The following is an 18,495-nucleotide window of genomic DNA, read 5'->3' on the forward strand; positions in this document are numbered from 1 at the left end:
GGAGTTTGGAGACCCCTAGTCACCTGGGGGTGGACAATAGGTCCCTCCCCATCATTTTACTTTAGGGCCCCCACCCGCCGCTCAGGGGTGGGCGCCAGCGGGGAGGACATTAGTTCCCCCCCTTATTAGTATTTAGGGCCCCCACCCACCGCTCAGGGGTGGGGGCCGGGGGGGGGGGGAGGACAATAGGTTCCCCACCCCCCCATCATTTTACTTTAGGGCCCCCACACGCCACTCAGGAGTGGGGGCCGGGGGGGGGGGGGAATAGGTCCTCCTTTAGTTAAAGCGGTGGGGGTTCGGGAGGGGGACCCTATTTTTTTTTTTTTTTTTTTAAACACTGTTTACTAGACATGCCCCTACTCACGGTATAGCGAGTAGGGGCAAAATTTACTAATACAAAGTCATTTTTACTTAGTATTAGTAAATTTGTCTGAAAGACCAATTTAGGTCTTTCAGCCTTTTGGTAGATAACACCCTAATACCGTGGGAATTAAGGAGTTATCTACTAAGTGGCTGCAAAATAAGTACCGAAGTCCCGAAATGCCGAAGTTGCTGAATTTCCGAAGTGTTAAAGTGCTGAATTGCGAAAATCCCGAACCGAACCGAAAATTTTCCCCATGCACATGCCTAATAAACAGTGATTCGTTTTGAATTGAAAGCAGATTTTTAGAATTTAGGTTAATCTAGCAGATTTGGACATGTTCTCTATTGACTTGTATTCACAAGTTGGCTATTACGACCAAACTGGTTTCAGTGCTATCAAAAAGTGCTTAGAGGGAACACCAATGGTATGGCTCTCTCTTTGACTGTATTCACAGATTGGCTATTTTAACTCACAGTTTACAACAATATAAAAATATAATTTGGTACACTTTGCCCATGTACTTTATTTTTTAAAAGACATACCTCCTCGTGAAGAAATGCTGGCACAGACTTGCTCATTTGTTTGAGTTTCTCTGGATTTGAAAACTGGCTTTCTTGAACTTCGATATCTGTAGGAACTAAACATAACCAGTGCTCTTTAGATCAGTCTTTAACTCACATTAGTTTATATGCACTATTACATATACTGGTTTATGCAGAATTAGAAATCCCTCCCATACTTCATTTAAAGGGTTAAAGTATTAACTTAAATATAATTAAATACTATCAAATTAATCATAGTCTGCCAGTTCTTCCATCTTCCACACTTTAGTGTGTCTTTAAACTTCTGGACTAATTGTGGCTTGTGCCATCATCAGCTGGTCTCTAGGGATACTTTTGCAAAATGGAGTTCCTTATTCATTAAAACTCAACCAAACTGTATTGAAAACCCACGATTAATACAAAATATATCCAATATCTGTTTCAAATAAGTGCTACATGAGTATTGTAATATTAAAGCTGATCTGTTCTTTTCAGTATTTCGTAATTATATGTTCTTTATAAAATACTGATTAAGGCTACGTTAGGATTGTAATAAAATGCCAACGTTATCCAAAGAGACCACAAGACAAAGTATGGACTATTTTGTCTTATAGACAAGCCTGAGGTTGACATAAAGACAGAGAGTTCCGCAGTCAACTTTTGTCCAATCTCAGCATTTGTCCTAAGTAATTGTTGTGGGATTCAGACATTGATCTATGAAAGCTCCGACAGTTTCACAAATAAAGCACGAGCCAGAGAGGACCGGCAGGATGAAGATGGTGACACCTTTAGCCCCATAAGGACACATGACATGTCAGGATTCCCTTTTATTCCAGAAGTTTGGTCCTTAAGGGGTTAAATAAGCGGGAAGGGAAAAAGGAAAAACAAAACTAAAAAACAAACAAAAAAACACCACTGGACACCCAAGCTGTCACGGATATGGAAAGACCCCCGAAAACGAAAGATCTGCTTTTAATATATGGTCTTTAAATAAACCAACAATATACAATAGAAATAGGCATCACAGTGCAGCAATTTCAAACCGTGAGAAGTTAAAAATCCCTAAAAATGGTACACACATGAAAACAGAACTGATATGTTGATAGGTTAGCTCTAACTTAATTCCTCTAGCCCCATTCCCTCAATGATCGTATTATTCAGCAACTAGGGCATTGTTAGAATCCACTCTGCTGGAGCTAGTTTGTGTCAACTAGAGCAGTACTTTGCCTTATGAAGATCTTTGACATTCATACAGATTACAGTATGGCCTATTGCTCTCTTTTTTTTATCTTGAAAGTAAATTTTACCAAAGACATACTTGCTGAATTATACTACCATTCAGGGGAGGAGACACTGGAACAAGCCCAGAGGCATTTATGCAACATTTATTAGCTCCGTTTCATGTGAGTGTCCTATTTTTAGGGACTGAAATCTTTTAGAGTTTTGAAATTGCTGCATTATATTTCCTTTTTTTTTTTTAGCCTGTAATGTTCATTATTTAAAGACAATATACAATAATAAATGTGCAACACGAGTATAGTAATAATAAAACAAATACTGGGTAGAATAACCAAAAAGACAAAAAAAATGTATAAAAAGGTTACTTGCGCTCTATTCCAAATCTGTATGGAATGTGGTAGCAGCATTCAACAAATCGGAGAAATATACATTTGTACACATATACATACAAACGCGCGCACACACACACACACACACTAATAGCACCGATACACAATTGCATGTTTTTGTTTGTACTGGGAGGCAGAATAGAGCAGCAAAATCCATGCATTGCATAACCAAATACACTGGTGCATAAAAGAGTTCACTCATTCCTAAAAACATTCATCACGTCCATGCTGTGTCGAGCTGGTCTGTGACTGAACAAAGTTGTCACAGGCAATAAATAATCCACTCCGTAGAAAGATGTAAGATTGCAGTTTCCATAGAGCGATTAAAGAAACCTGTCTTGCAGGTCCTTTGCTCTCATTCCAGGTAAATAAGCTGGATCATCACGTAATCTGCAGTTTTATAGATTCCGAGAGACACATGCATCTCGATCCAGCTAAACCAGAGCTACATTGTGTATAAACCTGCTCGCTACTGCTAAACCAGTGTGGCTTCAATTGTACTTAAACAAAGGCTTCAAACTTAATGCCCAAAGGTCAACTAAATCAGTATTTACAGAAGCACGAAATAGAGTCATGGCACGCCATTGCATAGTCTTTTCTCACCTAGTTTATGACAATTGGGCTTTAGCTGTTTCACTGGATCTTTAATAAAATTAAAAATAAAAAAAAATTGAATTTTTTTTAAACAAAATTTACAATTGTATGCCTATGCTCTCCCAGCTCAGAAAGCCCTGCCTCTCTGCTACCTCCATGATATCGAGGACGTTTCCTTTCTCCGTATAAGCTTCATCCAGGTCTGGACAGCAACGATGGGCTGCATGTACTGGGTGAAAACTGTCACCACTGCGCACACCGGCAGCCCACCACAGCTAGACATCTATATTAACTAGGAGACAGCAGGAGGGATGCTGAACTTCTCCAGGAATTCTCAGTATTTCATAACATTCCTCAAAAACTACTTGCAAGAATCCAGAAGGAAAAACCACTTCTCGCACCACAATTATTATTAAGCTATATAGCAGTTTATAATAAAAGTGCCCAGAGTATCTCTCCAAATCATCCTGCCCTTTCATTCTCTCCTTTATTCTGGTTTAGTTGCTCACTCCGTACTGTTTGCAGGCAATTACAGACCACAATGTCTTAACTGCTCCTCCTCTAAAGAAAAAAGGATGCTCAGTGTGAACAGATACCATACGCAAAGGAAGCCTTCTCTTCCTGATCAAAATAAACATGGGTGAAAATAAACCTAGCTGGATGAAGCCAATCGTTTTTCTTTTTAAACAGACCCCGTTCAGAATTAATGTCCTGTTTACACTTTGCCTTTGTTGTTCCTTTAAGGCCAAAGATTCTCAAACAAAAACCGTAACCATTTGAACAAAAACTAAATTTTCTTTATCTTATTAATCTTATATTTTCTATTTATATTTCACCGACAAGTTATCCCAAACTACATATTTTATTTTTCATGTATAACTATTCTCCTATTTTTTCTAAGTGATTTTCAAAGTGATCATTCAGGATCTCTCAATTTATTTATTTATTTATAATTTTATTAAAGGTTTAGAAAATATATATATATATATATATATTTACCTAATGGAGCTTCAAGTTCCAAATTTTCTTTTAGTTCGGGCATCTCTTCTTCATCTGTGCAGGTAAGAGAGTGCAAAGAGTTAATCATGCAAGAGAAACCACATTTTATTTAGATATTTACCTTACCTTAACTTACCTTAAATGCTAGAAACAAGAGGAGGTATAAAACAGTAATGAGTGGATAGGGAATTGCAGGCAGTGATCCGCGGCAGGCACATATTTAACATGCAAATGACATGTTGGAAATCACAGCCAATATTTCCACACAAAGCATAATCTAGCTTCTGTGAAGTTAAATATAAACGGTATAATCCAAATTGACTATAATTCTATTTATTGGCTCACTAAACCCTGCCCCAATCTCTGACACAGGACTAGACTAATAGTCTAGTTTGTATCTTATACTTATTATATGTGAACCTTCCAAATGGCATCCCCTGCGTACATATAGGTGCTCCAATGCGCATGTTTGGAAAATAGAGAGTCTGGCTTTAAATGCTGCAATGGGACAGTTTAAACTGCATATAATGGTCGGGTAAAGGGTAATTGGCCAATTTATTAGTTTCCAGCTATGTCAATGGGGTTACTTCTGACTCCTCCTTCTGATTCATAAACACTGTATTAATTTGTCCACTTTATCTGGTAAGAACCCATCATATTAAAAATTCTAATTGCATTTAACAATATATGTGAGTTATTTGGATAGATGGATAATCTGTAACCATTCATCTTAAAACCTGTAGATTATTAGGTTTGTGGCACTAATTCGGTATTTACTGTGCTAGTGAAATCAGCAGCAAACGTATGGATGTTGCATTTACCTGAAACTTGGGTCCCAGACCCCCAATGCCAAACATGCAGTCACTATTAGTTTATATTTACACGGATAGCACAGATCTCTTAGAAATTAGTTCTTAAGTTAAGATCGCAGCTAACTGTATGCATGCTTGCAATTTGATGACAACAATGCATGGATTCAAATAAATAGATTACCCATAAAGAAACATCGTGTCCTATTCAGAAAGCAGGGAGATACTTAAGGATACATACACCGCAAGACAAAAACGGAACTTCAGAATGACCAGACCAAGGAAGCAATCTATCTGCCAACATACAGTGTCAGAGCACTTCTCAATGACGATTCGAGCCAAGCAACGTCACTTTACCATAAAATGCCAGTCCTGATCACGTTCAATCTGCATAGCATTTATTCCCTTTTTTCAATAATCATGTCTCAGCAGATACTTTCGAACAGTAACAAGGAGAAATAAAATAGTTTATCTAAGATTTTTTTCGCCCTTTATATCAAAATTAGACACTTACCTATATCAAGAGAGTCAAAACAATTAGAAGAAAAAGTATTGTAAATTATCTAGTGTGAAAATAAAAAACTTATGCAGCATTGTAGGAGAGAGACTGAAAAGTTCTAAAAAATTTTTTTAAAAAAAAGTTATTTCATTGTGTAACTGAAAATATACTAGAAAGTTGTAGATATAGTTTTCATAGCCACTTAAACATTAAAAGGGATATAGTACTATGAAAATTCACATCCAAAAAAATCTGCATCTGAGCAGGTAGCACTCCGGCTGGTAATGAGATTCAAATGATCAAAGGGCTCTGTAATGTACAACGAGGAAATGTCACAAAATACCATACGGATATGATCATTGTAAAACCAGAAACCTTACCAGGTAATCCCCCACTGGTTTGATAATCATATACATAATGGATACAATGTGATACATCCCCTTCAAACTTGTAGTCATGCATTTTATTTAAATATGCATTTTCTCAATCACTATACATCACATTCATTGGAAAACTCCCTTTAGAATGATGAACACACATGCATGGACTCAAAGAGATACCTGTAGTCTGTGTTGGAGAAAAATACAGACAGGTGCATTCTGAGAAAGAGATACAAACATGAGAGCATATGAAATGTCAAATCGGATATTAAAACAAAATCTAATTTAACTGATGATCTGCAGTGCATGGAAACACTCACTTTGGGAGCTTTATTTTTTTCATTATTATAAAAAAAAAAAATGGTTAAAGAAAAGCCATCTATAGCTTTTGTATACAAATAGACCGTTTGAACTACATTTATAGGTGTTGACCGTTTACAATTATTTGAGGAGGTAATGAAAGATGCAACAAAAAAAAAAATTTAGTGGGGAAGGGAAAAAAAACCAACACATTTTTAAGTTCTAAGCAACCAATCAGAAAAGTGATATATTATTATCACGGACCAGAAAATGCAAAGATGAAAAAAAAATGATTAATGATAACCTCCTGCATTTAATAAGACACACCATTTGTCTAAAATGTGTTTAATAAAACCAAACTAAAAATAAACAAATGTTCGATGCAATCTGTTCCTATTTCATAACGGGACTCTGCTTGTCAAGACAGTTAATACTAGTGACCTTTAAATGATTCACCGATCTGATATTGTTAATAATTAGTTAGGTCAACGATGTTTTCAATAATGATTGAGAAAATGACAAAAATCCAGAAGAAAAACAAAAAGTAAAAAAAACAAAAACATCACAGAAGTTTTAGATGTATTTCAACCTCTCATGCAAACCCATTTAATACATAGATGTGACCAGAGGGTTGGGTTTCATAATATATTGGAAACGGATCATATTTAAACATGATCTGATGGAAAATAAATCCAGAATTTCTGGCAACATTATGCATTAAATCCCAGGAATCGAGGAGTCAAAGGACACAACCCACTTTTAGTTGTAACTTAGTGGTTAGTGTGGCAGGCATATAGACATGAGATTAGAGCATGTTAGCTAGTTTAGTAGGGCCTTAAAGAGATAGCAGACATGCCACATTCTCACTTGAACTTGGTAGGGCCACATCCTGTACAGGTTTGGCAAGTGTTTTAGCTTCACTCCTTTTCAACGCGCTCAAAATTGGATTGTTTGAACCTGTTGTAAAACAAAGCATGTGAGGTCTACGTAGCAAATAAAAAATAAAAATAACTAAAAAATTATTCATAAGAAATCCTGATTTTACCATGTTTTTTTTTAAATAAATAAATAAAAAAATCTAAATTGATTGGTTGGTTCTGTATGGAGAATTGGGGAGACTTCTTTCGCCTACATTTTGTAATTTACTTGAATTGTTTTTTTTAAATCTAATTGTGCCATTTACAAAGACAACCACATATATGTATATAGAATGGCACCAAAGAACAAAAATAATAATTTTGTGGGAGAAGATCATAAATAAGGGTATTATAGAGTAATTCGGTCAATTAGGATTTCTTTTGATACAATTAAGAAAACAAGGAAATCTAATAAAAACCTACTACACATTAATTAGGAAATATTGTGAAATAAAACCTACATTTTTTTCCACCTTCTGAAGTGATATATCCGGTGAGCACAAAGTCCACACTTTTGGACATCTCTCGTCGGTATGGAGTTTCGAGGAAAAGCTCCAGAGTACTCCTCCTTAGTGAGCTGTTCGACTGATTAATGGGTGTACTACTTCTTGATGATGTAATGAGTGTGGATTCAAACTGGTCTTCAAAAACTGTAGATTTTTCTCCATTTTGAGAAAGATTTCTGCCCAGTCTTCTGTCTGAAGACCTACTCTCCAATGTTTTATCACCAACAGGTGGAGTTTCAGAGACTGCATATTCCAACGAGACACTTGGTCTCAGCTCGGCTTCAAACCCATTTGGTTCAAAAAGTGCAGTGTTTCCTATACATTTAGCCTCCTCATCATTCCTTGCTTCTTTCTGAAGTTTTTCTAAGCTTTTCACAAATGATTCCCTGGTTGGTGCAGTCGTTTTTTCAATGTGTTCATCTACTTCCTTATCCTTGACATCAGTAAATCTTTCATCATCGCTCTTCTCTTCAACTAGATTTGTGTCGTAAGAGCCTACATTTTCTTCTGCATCTTTGATGTTAGGACTTTTTAAGTCAGCAGACAAAGAAATCCCTTCCTTACAGATATTTTGAGCATCTTGTTGAGTGTTCTCATGTATGTGTTTGTTTATGCTTTCAGTGGCTTGCAGACACTTAGAGGGATCCATTGTCTCATTGTATAATTTTAGCAATCCTGATTCAAAGTAATTAAACTGAGTTCTAGGTAAAATGACCGGCTTTTCAATTTTTTCCACAATTTCTTTTCTACTCTGCCTTTGTGGCATGTTATTGCTTTCTTCTATATTCCTATTGCAATTTACCAAATCTGGGATTGATGCAGAAACCTCACTTGCTTGAGACACTTTGTTACTTACATCAGATTTGCTTACTGGGTCATGAACAATTTCAGTTAACGAGGTTTTTAAAACGATTGGGGGCAGGTTAGTGCTTGAACGGAATACAGAATCATTTTGACCGCTTTTAATTTCAATTAGTCTTGTCCTCTGAGGAATATAAGCTTGGGAAACTTCCATGGAGTTTTTAACTGTAAGATTGGCAGACCTTTCAAGATCTTCCAATTGACTTAATGACTCATCATTTTCACTGCACTGTTTTGTGGACACACTCAGAACTACAGATTGGAATTTTGATTTTGTATCCTCGTCTGGAAGAAATGAATTCTGGCCATTCACATTATTTATTGGGGATATATGCGCTGAAACATTCATAGAGTCATCTCCAGATTTAATTTTGTCATAAATTGTAAGGTCCTCTGGTTTCTCATCAACACTAGGTGCCACATCCAATGACTCCTCATACATTTTTTGAAGTCCTGCATGAAAGTCACTAAAATTGTCCCTGTGTGAAACCGTTTGTTCAATTTTTTCATCTAAAATTATTTCACCTGCATTGTCAGAGTTATTTTCTGTACTAGGAACCTCTCTCTTATTGTTTTCTTTAAAATTAGTACTTTCAGAGGACTCCAGGTCTCTAGATTCTTTAGCCAATTTAGAAAGACCCACATTAAATGCATCTACACTTCTAAGATGATGTGATTTCTCAACTACCTCATCAACTTCTTGAGAAAGCAGTTTCTCCCCATTTTGTACTTCTTTTAAATTACTCTGACTTGTGCACTTTTGGGTTTCATTATCCAAAGTTTTCTGTTCTTGTGAAATCTTTCTAGAAGCAGGTAAACAATATTCTGTAGACAGTTTTACCAAATCATTATCAAATGGATAGGATTTGGATTCTTTTTCAACTATTTCTTTTGCTTCTAGGTGCACTCCATCATTACCCTTACCTTCACTCAGCTGTATTTTGCCGTCAACATTCCTATTTTCAAGAGGTTGGTTTTCAGAAATACTGGTGGACTCCTCTGATAATTCTCTTCTCAATTTATTTAAATTTATGCTAAATTCACTCAACTCAGACTTTTTTGGAACATTAGATTTTATGATGACTTCAGATACAAGTTTAACAGAAGGGGTTTGTTCTGGTAATTTTGGCAAAGCTTTTTCCTGGTTTTGGCAAACTTTTGGTTCAGATTCATTAATTTGTGCCTTTTTTGATGAAACCTCTATTACTATTGGCCGATTTGGAGAAATATATGAGTTTGTCATATCGTTTAAGGACGCTGAATTGCTCTGGTTAGGTATATCATTTGTGTTCAGAGAACCTGCAGATAAATTTGTGCTACACCCTTCATTTAATAACTCATTGCTGGCTAGAACTGTATCTTCCTCAGTTAGTTCCCCTGATCTAGTTCTAAATTCAGAATACTGATTGTATAGAGTCTGTAAACGTAAACTGAAAGAACTCTGCCGAGGTTTGATAATTACAGGATTTTCGATGACTTCCTGAATTTCTTTAGCACCAGTTAACGCACTTTGATCTTTCAAATTGGGTTTATCAAAAACGCTATCGGCAGTAAGATTTTGAGATTGTAAAACTGTGGACCCAAACTCTGCAACTATTTTTGGTTTGCCAATGTTAAATTCCTGTTCAACATTCTTGTCTGAAAAATAGCCGTTTTCCTCTTGAGGAACAGTCATGGGAGAAAATGTATCAATTTTGCGATCTGAAGAAAGAGGACTCTCTTCGGACAACGGATTCTCTAGCTTTGGTTCATTCTCAATCTTATCAGGTTTTTTTGAAACAATCACTTTGGATTCAAGAACATTTAACGGCTTTACCATATGTACCTGGGAAGCCGTTTGGGGAGTGGAATCATTATCTTCTATGCCCTGTAAAGTGTTCCTTCCCTTCTCTTTTGAAAAGACGAGTTTATTACTTTTAAGACTGTCAGGAGTAATAGATTGACTATTGTTCCCAACATTCCAGAAGCTTCGTACACTATGAAAGGTTGAGGGCATTTGCATATCTGATGCCTTGCTTGCTCCATCACTTACAGACATACTCCTAAGAGAAGGCTTGTGCACAGTCTCTGCAGTGTGTTCTTTTTCAAAAAAATTATGTAATGTGTGTCTCTTTCGAAACTTAATACTGGGATCTTTTGTATACCATCTGTCCTCATTTAAATCTTCACTCATTAATGACTGTGTGCTGGAAGCCTGTTTAACAGCAAACTGGCTAGTTTTAATATTTGACAGGCTTGCCCCTTGTTTATCTTTTGGATTTTGTAATTTGCTCTTTTCCCAGAAGGATTTCAACTGAGAAACACTAGGAGGATGTTCATCATCTTCCACAATAACTTTTTCAAATGTTACCAGGCTTCCATTGTCATTGGTATCAATTAAACCACCCTTCATAGTTGTTCCATCAAGCTCTAAGGTCACTGGGATCTCTGTGGGACTAACTACACTTTTATTATCATTTATGACTGGTTTTGTGGACACAGACAGAGACTTTCTATCCTCTGCCAATTCTAGATCACTTCTGTCTTGTATAGTACTGGGTGCTCTAGATTCGTTTATTATTGGGTGTTCAAGAGATTCACATTTTTCGAAAATACCAGGCTTCTGCCATGCTACTGAAACCTCTTCGTTTTGTGGATCAAGAAGTACTGGAACTTGTTCTGCAACATCAGTTACAGATTTAACTAGTGGGACATTTTCCTGGCTTTCATTGTTATCATGCTCAATTAAACTACTATTAAAATCAATGGTAACTGGGATTTCTTTTGGAATATCAATCTTGTTTTCTTTAAGGATAGCTTCTGTGACTACAGATGGAGATCCAACTTGCCCTTCCTGTTTTAGATCACTAATACTGGTCTGTATGCTAATGGGTGCCTTGACCTCATACCTCAGTGGCTTTTCAAGACATTCATGTTTTTCTAAAATACTAGGCTTTCTCCAGGCTAATAAAGGCTCTTCATTCTGCTGAAAACCTGGGACTGGTTCTGTAACATCAGTTGCATGTATGTTTACAAGCGAGACATTCTCCTGTGACAAGTTTATTGGTTGAATCGTGGTTTGTAAATCTTCATTTTTCATTTTGTAATGGTCTTTCTTCATATCTTGAATCTGTACACCGCTCTCCGTTTGGTCTGTATCATGGAGTATTTGTTGGTCTCCACTAACTACCAAAGTTTCTGCATCATCTAGATTTGAAATTTTTAGATCTCTGTTTAGAACAGATGTACCATCAAGATTGACAGGTGTCTGTAAGCCATCATTCAAGATATCTGCTTGGACAAGTGTATTAGAGTCAAACTTTTGATAATCCATTGCTTGTGATTGTTCAACTACGCTTGGTGGATCAAGATCAGATTTGACATCTTCATTTACGTTTGTGACGAGTTCTAAATGCTCAACATTCTTTCCAACTTCAACGCTAGTTAAATCTCTGCTGATGTCTAATGGTGATTCAGTCTTCTCAGATTCTCTTCCCAACACATTTACACGAGTAGCGTCATCATCAATTGTTTCATAGCTTCTATTAAACCAATCTAGTACTTTAGATATAGACTCATCCTTTGCCTTCATGACCTCAATTGTATATTTGTCAGGTCTGAAGGAGTCTGTTTCATGGGGAATGGCTACCTGTGCTGGCTTACCTTGCTTAGAGTCTACGGAGGGTTTTGACACTTCAGGGGATTCAATTTCTGGCTTCTTATCTGCAATATAGAAATGAATAACTTTCTATAGGCCAACCTTCTATTGACAAGCAAAAGCATTTTTCCTACTAAAAGAGAAGTTACAATGTAGTTAATATCAACAGCGCCACAAACTTGGTCTTATGAATGTGGGCAAAGTAGAATGGTGACAAAGTGGTCATGGGGGTTAAAAATTGGTTGTTGGAATTGATGCCACAATGTAGGCGCCTAATCTGACCTGCTGAAATCTAGCCCTGCCCAAATCCATTATTGGTTAAACCAATGATGGAAAAATTATTTTAAAGGAGATGGCCCTTTAGAGCTTGTTATTACATTAAAAAAAATATATATATTTTTTTTTCTATGTTATAGCCATCATCAGCTCCATCTTTTTGTCTCTACTTTCTTTAAATAATCTATCACCAATAACTTCTTATACATGTACATCAAAGCAAGGAACAGAAAAACACCACATTAACAGGTCATCCATTAACAGAAAGGACAGTAAATCGTCTATGTACCCTACACATCTTCTAGCATAGCCAAAATCTAGGATTCAGAACCTTAAGCTGGTCTATCAGAGTGTGACCTACACTGTTGCATAGCATGGTAAAAGTTGCTTGATAACTTGCACTCTAGAGAAATTATAGCTGGAAAAAAAAAAGTGATATGGCGCTTCATGAGGTACCATAAAACCAGAAATAAAAATTGGATGCCTCCTAAAAAAAATAAATGCAACAAAAACCAACATATAAAAAAAGTGTGTAAATTACAATAGGTATAAAAACACTATTTTTTCATCAACCATACGGTGACAAAAATGTTTAATTCTCAAGGTCCATAAATCTATTATTAATTGGATTAGAGTTTTGATGGTTGAATATCCATTTTTGTATTTCTTACAGGTTATGAATGGGGGGGTGGGGGGTGGGGGGGGTTAATAGTGGGGTACCGTCACTCAGGTTTTATAGGGCTCTAAAAGATGTGAGTGGTTCCAAGAAATAGCTTATAGTGAAACTTGTATAATATAAGCAGAGCTCTGAATACCTTTTTATTGTTTATTCTGTTGCAGCAATTTTGCAGCTCAAGAATTTAAGAGGAAAAATATAACATTTTCTGTCACTGTGTAGTTGACACACAAGATTGTGTTTTTATACTTCTTTACTCCACTTTGCACACTTCATATTTTTTTTAAATCAAGAATTGAGCCTTAACCAAAAACACTCATGGAATACACTGAATATTTGCATACAAGAGTTCAAGAAAACAAAAATAATTAGCAACTTTGCAAAAAGCATATAGTTGGCGATCTATAAAAATGCCAATAATAACACAATTTCTGAATAGCAGTCGATAGCACACATTTAAGCAGTGGTTCCCAACCCAGTTACTTAAATACACCTCTTGTCAGCAACCCCACAGAAATAGCTTTGGGAAATGCCTACATCCCCGTTGGTCTACTTTGAGGATCTGTGTTCGGAATCACTAGATTTATAGGAATATAAAAATTATTTTATATGAATCTGCGTTACGTTGGTAAATGAGTGTATAAAAGTATTTGACAGGTCTAATCCTACTGCGATTAAGCAGCTCTGCATTTGTCAAGGAGAACTAATAACTGCTGCAGAGAGATACAGAAGAAAAATGGAAACCATTTTTATATTTAACCAAATATGCAGAAAGATGATCTGAACACGTTATTCACTAACCAGAATAAGCAAAAATGAATAATCTAATGGCCGCAGAAATCAATCTGAAAACCCGCCTTTGAAGTGAATCAAACCTTTAAAAAAAATTGACCTCAACCATTAATTGAAGCAGTTAAGCAATGGAAGGGGATAAAATACTTAAGATTTTTCACCATCTAAATCCGAATGATGTACACAATTGTAGGACAACGTAAACGGGTTAACGTTTTTGTTTTGTTTTTTAAAGAAGGCCGGAAGGCTGGGGCGGTGGGAGGAGAAAGGGTAATAAAGGCTTTTTTGGATTCCTTTGCAATCACCTAATATAAATTTTGGATTGCATCAATTTTCTGCACAAAAAAAACCTCCCCCAAAAAACAAAATGGTAATGCAGAATTGAAATGAAGACTAAACTGCTCACTTAATCCATTCCCCGTGCTTGTCCTGTAATTGATAGGGTAATCTGTTTTGGAGAGAATACTTTTAGGGCGGTTTTTATTGGCAGAAGCAAGGTAAATATCCAGCAGGGTTCTCTCTTTTACTACATCTGTTGGGTCAGAACCTTTATCACCTGTTGAAGAAGCCTGCTCGTCTTTCTCAGTGGTGGGCATGAATTCAATGCTTGGGTACACCTTTTTGGAAATGAAGACTTCTTTATTAGGAAATTGGGAGACTTTAATCTCGTCTGTTGCAAAATCTTCCGGTACTTCCACACTGTCATTTTGTTCCCCATTTGGTTCATCACAATCCTCGGTCAGTTTCTCTTCTAGTTGAAGTAATCTGTTGCGAAAATCGACAGAACTTTTTTGTGTTTCAACGGCATCCTTAATAATTTCCTCCTCAACAACTGATCGGGTTTGCTCTTCAGAATTCTCTGAATCAGCTTGGCCTGTAGTAGAAGCTTCCATCTCTAGCTTCTGTAAAGCAGAAATAAATTCACCAGTGTCATTTTTTCCCACTCTTGTTTTCTCAATTACTTCGTCTGTTTCCTGTAGATTTTCTGGCACTGGAGCAAATTCATCATTTTCCATCAAATTTTCAAAACCGATTTTAAATGAGGATTCAGCTGGGGCAGCCATTTCTGGTAAAATTTCTTCTGAGGGTTGACCATTTTCATATATATTGCCAGAATCGTGTAAAGGCTCAGATGCTTTCAACTTATTCAAGGAAGAAATATAGTCCTCCTGTCCCCTTCTTGGTGGCACTTTAGCCTTCTCCATAATTTCCTCAAGTTCACTTTGAGTGCTATCAGGAAGTGGTGTTTGTGGTATACCTGGTGTAAATAAAGTAGGTCTGTCATTGACAGAATCAGAAGTAATCTGCACAATTCGATCATAGAACATCCTTTCATTTGGTTCAAATTTATTAGGAGATTTCTCTTCCATGTCATGAACTTGGGGTTCTACGTTGGTTTCAGGAAACTGGGCATCTTGTGATGCTTCATCTATAAGTTTTTGTAATGCGCTACTAAATTCCTCATCCTTTAATTTTTGCCTTTCATCAGACTTCTTCACTTCTACTGTTTTTTCATTGACCTCTTCACGATCTTCGTTAGAATACATGGGATCATCTTCATAAAGGGACGATGTTTGTGCCAACCAGGTGGCTACTTTGTTAGATGTTTGGTCTTCCTCAGAGAGATCTTCATAGTTTGGTAGTATCAGATCTTCTGCCATGTCTCCAGAGTTTTTGTTCTGGGGGGGGTCTCTCCTGGACCTCCGGAGTACTTTACTTGGTGATACATTTCTCTCTTGGGTAGGTGGGCTCCTTCCCTCAGCATTCCAGAAGTTTTTTAAGCTTTCAAACTGAGATGGATTAGACGTCACTTCCATTGAGACATCATTAATTCTGTCTTTAAGAGACATGATTTTAAAGTTGGATGACTGGAGTCTCTCAATCCCTCCTTCAGATTTAGGCTCCATGAGATTAAATGATGGTCTCCAGACTTCATCTCTTTCCAAGCGGTTTGGTCTTCTCCAGCCTGGAACAAAAGGAGGCACATCCATTGGATTAGAAGCATCGCTTTCTGGATTGTCCAATTGTGCATTGGAGAGGATATTAATATCTTCAGCGGATGACACTGGATTACTGGCAACAAAAGCTTTTTTACCACTGCCACCATAACTCTTCCCAAACTGCAGTGGAGTTCCCACTTGGCCATTGAGTCTTGGCTCCATTGGGGGTGCTTCCATATCAAACTCTGTGGGAATATTAACATTAGCTGTATTTGCATAAGAACTTAATAAAAGTACAGTAAAAATCAAGTTTAAAGGGACACTCCAGTTGCTGAAGTGCATGAATGTATCTGACAGATCTTGTATGTATATATATTATATTTATATTAAAAAAAAAAAAAAAAAAAAGTGTGCATATGTACATATCTTTCACTATCGAGAATACACAATTATGGCACCATGAATGCACACAAGCTTAGCAATTCTTCTATAAGAATATAATAGCTGATAAATCACAGCCACTAACTGGATGTTGAAGGATCAGATGTCAAAAGATTTTATGCAAAAAAAAACAAAAAACTCACTTTGTTTTTTAAAAGTTTATTTTAAGGATTGTGATGCATGAAAATGGGTGATAAAACCATTCTGGAGTGTCCCTTTAAAGAGTAAAAATAGATTATATCATCATGTAAAACACTCGAACCGTGAAGGAAAACCTAACAAGCATGCAGAGTTTTCTAACTTGCACATAATAAACAAAAATGCATCGCATCTTGGAGGTTTTCTCAAACTTTCTTTTTAACATATATGGAGTATATAGGATACAATCACATGTGAATTAAATAGCTGGTTGCGGATACAAATGGAGACGCATGTGAGAATGTAATCTATAACGTCACTTCTACAAAACGGTTCAGTCTAGCACAATTATTCTATACACGCGCGCGCACGCACGCACACAATATTCACAGACCATAGACTTGGCTTTAGCTCCTTATTATGAATCTCTTATTTGAAATTTTATACTGTGCAATATACATACAATATGTTTCTACTAAGACTGTTTCCAATAAACTTAAAAAAATATATATATTTTTTTAAAGTCTCTCCTTCCCTGCCCCCCACACCCCATTGTTTTAGGATTTAGTCAGCCATATACAATAATTAAAAATAAATAGTTTACCTGGTGTTTTTGGAGATTTCTTTACTTCAGCATAGAGGTGTTCTGGACCTACAGTTTTGAAGAGAAAAAAAAAATTACAGTCAAAAATAGTGTGTAAAAACCAACATATACAGCATTTCCAAAAAAAATTAAAAATAAAAATAAAAATAAAGTGTAATTTCTAATAAAGTTAAAAAAATATATATAATCTGCAAGGACATATTAACCAAAATAGTTTGTAAATAAACATTTATAAATATATATATATATATATATATATATATATATATATATATATATATATATATATATATATATATATATATATATTAACCCATACTGTGTGGTACATGTTGACATCTTGTAAAAATATTGGTGTAAAAGCTATTGAGTAACATTACACTAGCAGTTCGATACAGAAATCTCTCAATACTGAAAAAGTAAAAAGGAGTTTACTAATTTACAAACTACTTTGCAAAAAGTTAAAAATGATGGGTGTATGAGAAATCACAAATGTTCAAGGTCAAGTCATATTACAGAAAATCCAGAATTAAATCATTTGTCAATTGCTACATGCAAATACATAAGACACATTTTTACTTTTAATTGGAATTTCACAAATTTGATCAAAGAATGTTTCTTTTGAGGGGACTTGGGGAAATATAAATGAAATAAGATTACAACCAATTTGTATTACTGCAAAAATCAAGAGACGTGCAATCAGGTGACGCACAAAAGGAATAAAGGAAAATTAAAAAATAAAATAAAAGTGTAAAACGTTTGACTGTTCATCATAAACATTTTACAAAATCCCTTACCAGTAGAGGTAATATCTAGATCAGGAATTGACGATTCCGATAAAGTCACTTTTTTCTTTTCTTCACATGAAGACGAAGCATCTAACATATCACCGACATCAGAAACAAGTGATGCACTGGAAAGAGTTGACGTACTTACAGAAAAATCAGGAGTTTCCAGAGAATTTTTATTAGAAGAAACTTCTACTGGAGCCTCATTCAGTTCAATAGCCATGGTGTCTTTAAAAAACTCTTTATTATTAGTGACTGAAAGGTCTGATAAACTTGGATCAAGTATTCTGAATTCATCAATTTCTTGGCCAATAAAGGGCTCTGGACTCTGGGGTGGTGTTTTCTGGAGAACCTTTGGGGAGAACCTAACATGTTTTAATCTGTCCACTGATTCTGGAGATCCTTCCACTGTCACTGTACTTTCTCTTCCCACTTCAAGAATGGGAGAAACCGGCATAATAATTCTATTTGACTCATTATGCGCTAATCTTATATTTTCAGAGTCTGTAGAGCTTGAACTTGAACAACGTTTTAAGATGCCCCTTGGCCTGCCCGTACCATTGACAGAGTCCTCTCTCTTCATTTGAGAATTAGACCTGTCCAAGGCTTGATCATTTTTTAGCAAAGTTCTTGGTTTTGGGACTGGAGGCTGCCCAACAGATTTTAATGAGGCATTAGTTGTTCTCAATGAAACTTGAGAGTCTTCATCTAGTTCTGGGTACGGTAATTTCACACCAAACTTAACTTTTGGAGATAATTTGTCTGGAAAAAACATGCAAATAAGAGCAAAGATGAAATAAAGAG

The 18,495-nt window shown here is 36.1% G+C and overlaps 2 protein-coding genes across 13 annotated transcripts in view; both read right to left on the minus strand.

The window, feature by feature from the left end:
* The window catches only part of CREBZF (CREB/ATF bZIP transcription factor), a 217,798-nt gene that overhangs the window by 47,576 nt on the left and 151,727 nt on the right, over positions 1-18,495 (minus strand). The gene's annotated exons all lie outside the window — the stretch shown is intronic.
* Positions 1-18,495, minus strand: part of SYTL2 (synaptotagmin like 2) — an 84,140-nt gene that overhangs the window by 14,728 nt on the left and 50,917 nt on the right. For 3 of the 12 annotated variants that reach the window (XM_063431382.1, XM_063431399.1, XM_063431391.1), the window contains exons 7-13: positions 17,701-18,453; positions 16,904-16,951; positions 14,337-15,965; positions 12,042-12,101; positions 6,983-7,072; positions 4,128-4,181; positions 907-1,001 (exon numbers count right to left, since the gene is read on the minus strand). In XM_063431382.1, the coding sequence (XP_063287452.1) occupies positions 907-1,001; positions 4,128-4,181; positions 6,983-7,072; positions 12,042-12,101; positions 14,337-15,965; positions 16,904-16,951; positions 17,701-18,453 (2,729 nt within the window). Of the gene's footprint in view, positions 1-906; positions 1,002-4,127; positions 4,182-6,982; positions 7,073-7,493; positions 12,005-12,041; positions 12,102-14,186; positions 14,300-14,336; positions 15,966-16,903; positions 16,952-17,700; positions 18,454-18,495 lie in introns of those variants that run through there. The other 9 variants (XM_063431408.1, XM_063431416.1, XM_063431424.1 and 6 more) reach the window with 9 other exon arrangements.

Source organism: Pelobates fuscus, chromosome 1 (assembly GCF_036172605.1).
Source record: "Pelobates fuscus isolate aPelFus1 chromosome 1, aPelFus1.pri, whole genome shotgun sequence".
Classification (NCBI taxonomy): domain Eukaryota; kingdom Metazoa; phylum Chordata; class Amphibia; order Anura; family Pelobatidae; genus Pelobates; species Pelobates fuscus.